This window comes from Otolemur garnettii, unplaced genomic scaffold (genome assembly GCF_000181295.1).
Source record: "Otolemur garnettii isolate 467f Iridium unplaced genomic scaffold, OtoGar3 scaffold00200, whole genome shotgun sequence".
NCBI classification, from domain to species: Eukaryota; Metazoa; Chordata; class Mammalia; order Primates; family Galagidae; genus Otolemur; species Otolemur garnettii.
The window spans coordinates 2,272,253-2,276,956 of NW_003852595.1; the positions used below are offsets into that span (position 1 = coordinate 2,272,253).

Below are 4,704 nucleotides of genomic sequence, written 5' to 3' on the forward strand. Positions count from 1 at the left end.
TTTTTTTTTTTTTTTTTTTTTTGGAGGTAGAGTTTCACTCTGTAACCTGTATAATCTGGATAGAGTGCCGTAGCGTCATATCTCACAGCAACCTCAAACTCCCGGGCTCAAGCGACTCTCTTTGTGTCAGCCTCCAGAGTAGCTAGGACTACAGGCGCCCACCACAACGCTTGGCTATTTTTTCAATTTTTAGTAGAGATAAGGTAGGTGGCTCAAGGCTTGTCTCCAACACCTGAGCTCAACACCGCCTCGGCCTCCTAGAATACAAAGATTATAGGCGTGAGCCAACTTACCCGGCCCTTTTACTTGTTTCACGTTATACATTCGCCTGCATTAATCCTCCGGGCTCTGCCTCCTACCTGCTGTTTGGAGCCCCATGGACGGGCGTAGACCGCCCCCCACCCGCCGCACGTTAACCACCCCGGCCGTGCGGGGACCGCGAGTGAGGTCGGAGCAGGCCGCCTGCGGGCCCTCAAGGGCAGTTACCTTGTTGAGCCGGTCGTCATCCGCCTCGATGCCGACGCTGTCTAGAATCTTCTTGATGTCCTTGGCGCTGGGGGAGGCGTTGCCCCCGAGAGCGGCCAGCAGGTAGGAGGCGACGTAGCGCATCCTGAGGTTATCAGCGGCGGACAGGCCTCACGCGTGCGACCTCGGCGGCGTCTGGAAGGGAAAGCCCCAGGCTGATATCTTCAACTGTTTTCCCCATGTTTTCTTTAAGGGTTTTTATTGTTTCATGACTTAGATTTAAATTTTTTATCCATCTTGAATTAATCTTTATAAGTAGTGAAATGTGGGGTCCAGTTTCAGTCTTTTACATGTGGTTATCCAGTTATCTTAGCACCATTTATTGAATAGGGATTCTTTTCCCCAGTGTATGTTCTTCTTTGGTTTATCAAAGATCAGTTGGGTGTAAGTTGTTAGTTTCATCTCATTGTTTCCAAATGTCAATGTCTCTATTTTTGTGCAAATACCATGCTGTTTTGATCACTATGACCTTGTAATATACCCTAAAATCTGGTAGGATGATGACCCTGGCTTTGTTTTTATTACTAAGAATTGCCTTGGCTGTACAGGTTTTTTTTCTGGTTCCACACAAAATGAAGAATATTTTTTCCAAATCTTGAAAATATGATGTTGATATTTTAGTGAGAATTTCATTGAATCTGTAGATTGCTTTGGGAAGTATAGACATTTTAAAAATGTTGACTCTTCCCAGCCATGAGCATGGTATGTTATTCCATTCAATATCTTTTGCTACTTCTTTTCTTAGGGTTCCATAATCTTCTTTGTAGAGATCCTTTGCCTCTTTTCTTAGGTATATTGCTAGGTATTTCATTTTTTTTGAAGGTACTATGAAGGGAATTGTGTCCTTGAATAGCTTCTGAACTTGTCTGCTATTGCCATATACAAAGGCTACTGATTTGTGGACATTGATTCTATATACCGAGACATTACTATATTTTTTGATCACTTCCAGGAGTCTTGTGGTTGAGTCTTTGGGGTTCTCTAAGTATTATCATCAGCAAAGAGCAAGAATTTGACCTCCTCTTCCCTCATTTGATGCTCTTCATTTCCTTCTCTTGCCTGATTGTATTGGCTAGAACTTCCAGCACTATGTTGAATAGTAGTGGGATAGAGGACAGCCTGGTCTGGCTATCCAGTTCTAAGTGGAAAAGCTTTCAGTTTTACTCCATTCAGTATAATATTAGCTGTGGGTTTGTCAGAGATGGCTTTGATAAGTTTAAGAAATGTGCCATCTATGCCTATATTCTTAAGTGTTCTAATTAGAAAAGGATACTGAATTTTATTGAATGACTTTTTTGCATCTATTGAGAGGTTCATATGGTCTTTTTTCTTTTTGCTTCTGTTAATATGGTATATTACATTTATGGACTTGCATATGTTAAACCAGGCTTGTATCCCTGGGATGAAATCTACTTGATTGTGATGAATGATTTTCTTAAGGTGCAGCTATAATCTATTGGCTAGGATTTTATTGAGAATTTTTGCATGTATATTCATTAGTAAAATTGGTCTGAAGTTCTCCATTTTACATGGCTCTTTTCCTGGTTTTTGGTATCAGGGTGATATTTGCTTCATAGAATGTGTCAGGGAAGATTTCTTCCTTCTCAATATTTTGGAATAATTTCTGCAGCATGGGTATGGGTATAAGGTCTTCTTTGGTGGTTTGACAGTATTTTGGTGTGAAGCAAACTGGACCAGGGCATTTTTGTTATTGGGAGATTTTTTATAGTTTCTTTGATCTCAGTGCTTGAAATAGGTCTGTTAAGGAGATCTATTGGTTAAATCTAGGAAGAGGGTACAATTCCAGATATTGATCCATTTCCTTCACATTGTCAAATCTCTGGGTACAGAGCTTCTTGTAGTATTCAAAGATAATCTCTTGTATCTCTGGGGCATCTGTTGTTATTTCCCCCTTATCATTTCTGATTGAGATTATTAGAAATTTACTTGTCTGTTTCCAGTTAATCTCGTCAAAAGTTTATTGACTTTATTTATTTTTTCAAAACACTAACATTTTGTTTTGTTAATTTTCTGAATGATTCTTTTATTTTCAATTTCACTAATGTTTGATTTAATTTTAGTTATTTCTTTTCTTCTGCCAGGTTTGGGATTAGATTGTTAGTCTTTATCCAATTCCATAAGATGGTTTATGAGTTTGCTTATGCTCTCTGTTTCTGTTTTTTGCATTTAGGCATCTATTGCAATAAATTTTTTTCTTAAGACTGCTTTCACTGTCTCCCACAGGTTTTAGTAAATTGTATGTTCATTGTTGTTATGTTTGAGGTATTTAATAATTCCTCTTTTTTCTCCTCCTAAACCCTCTCATTCATAAGGTTTTATAATTTCCATGACCTTTTGTGGGAATGAACATTTTTGTTGGAGTTGAGTTCCACCTTTATTGCCTTATAGTCTGAGAAGATACAAAGTATAATTTCTATTCCTTTAATTCTGGTGATGTTTGGTTTTTACCCTAGGATGTGGTATATTTTGAAGTATGTTCCTTGGGCTGATGAGAAAAAATATATATCCTTTAGCTTTGGGATGGTGTGTCCATTAATGTCTATTAATCACATTTGTTCTAGGGTCACATTTAACTCCTTTGTATCTTTAACTAGTTTCTCTTTAGAGGATCTGTCTGGTTCTGTCCAAGACGTGTTAAAGTCCCTGGCTATTATGGTGTTATAGGATATCATATTGCTCAGACCCATCAAGGATTGTTTCACAAATCTGGGAGCATTTAAGTTGGGTGCATAAATATTTAAAATTGAAAATTTTTTTGTGTTGTTCTCTTGACTGGTATGAAGTGTCTGTCTTTGTCTTTCTGAACTGTAGTTGCTTTAAATCCACTTGTATCTGAAAAGAAGATTGCAACCCCTCCTTTCTTCTGATTTCCATTTACTTGCTATACTGTTTTCCAACCCCTCACCCTGAATCTTAATTTGTCCATCTCCTGGAGATAACATATGAATGTGTCTCCTGGAGATAACATATGGATGGCTTGTGCTTTTTTTTATCCAATCAGCCTGCCTGTGCCTCTTCAGTGGTGAATTAAGTCCATTGACATTTATTGAGAGAATTGATAAGCTTGGTGGCGTTCTATTCATCTTATTTTGTGAAAGTCCATTGTGTAGTTTTATACTTTGTACCATTGTACAAGTTAAATTTTATTTTTAGCTTCTGGGTGTTAACTTTTCTAGTGGTCCATTGTAGCGGTCAATGTTGAGAACAGGTCTAAGTATTTCCTATAGAGCTGGTCTTGTTATGTGAATTTCTTTAGTGTTTGCATATCTGCAAAGATTTGATTACTCCATTAATATTGAAGCTTAGTTTAACAGGATACAGAATATTGGACTGAAAATTTTTTTGTTTAAGAATGTTGAAGGTGGATGACTATGCTCTTTGGCTTGGAAGGTTTCAGATGAAAATTCTGCTGTCATCCTAATGGCTCTGCCTCTGTAGGTCAGTTGGTGCTTACTCCTGGCTGTTTGCAGAATTTTCTCTTGTCTTGACTTTGGACATGTTCATTACAATGTGTCTTGGAGAATCGCTGTTTTAGTTGAGATGACCTGTGGTTCGATATCCATCTAAAAGGAGTGTGTTGGTATCTTTAGTAAAACTTGAGAAGTTTTCATTTATGATAGTCTCCAGTAGGGCTTCCACTTTGAGGGGAACAATCTTTTTCCCCTTCTGGGATCCCTAGCAGGTATCCTCAAACTATGGCCCATGGGCCACATGCAGCCCACCAGAGACATTTATCTGGCCTACAGGGTGTTTTTGCCACTGTTACCTGTCCTGCTTAGCAGCTGACTTGTCCTGGGGCCCGCAGCCCAGCCTTCCAATGTCTGAGGGACAGTGAACTGGCCCCCTGTTTAAAAAGTTTGAGGACCTCTGACATAAAGTCTTGTAGTTCTCTAAGTGACTGTTCTGCTTTCTCTCTCTTCTTTTCTGCTTCTTTGAATCCCTGGATTAATTCAAGAACTTTATCCTCTAGCTCTGGATTTTTCTTCTCCATAGTCTAACCTTTTTTTGATATTTTCCACTGAATCTTTACATTCTATGATTTTCTCCCTCCTTTCCTTAAGCTCCACCATATCCTTTCTATATTCTACATATCTCTTGTTTGACTTTTTGTTCTGTCTTTCCATTTTTCTGTCCATTTATTTTTTTATTTTACTTTTC

General features: G+C 38.5%; 1 protein-coding gene across 1 annotated transcript in view; it reads right to left on the reverse strand.

The window, feature by feature from the left end:
- The window catches only part of LOC100952472 (60S acidic ribosomal protein P2-like), a 4,192-nt gene extending 3,522 nt beyond the window's left edge, over positions 1 to 670 (reverse strand). The window contains exon 1 of the mRNA XM_012812301.1: positions 487 to 670. Within this exon, the coding sequence (XP_012667755.1) occupies positions 487 to 609 (123 nt within the window). The 5' untranslated portion in view covers positions 610 to 670. The remainder of the gene's footprint in view (positions 1 to 486) is intronic.
- Between the last annotated feature and the right edge of the window lie 4,034 nt (positions 671 to 4,704).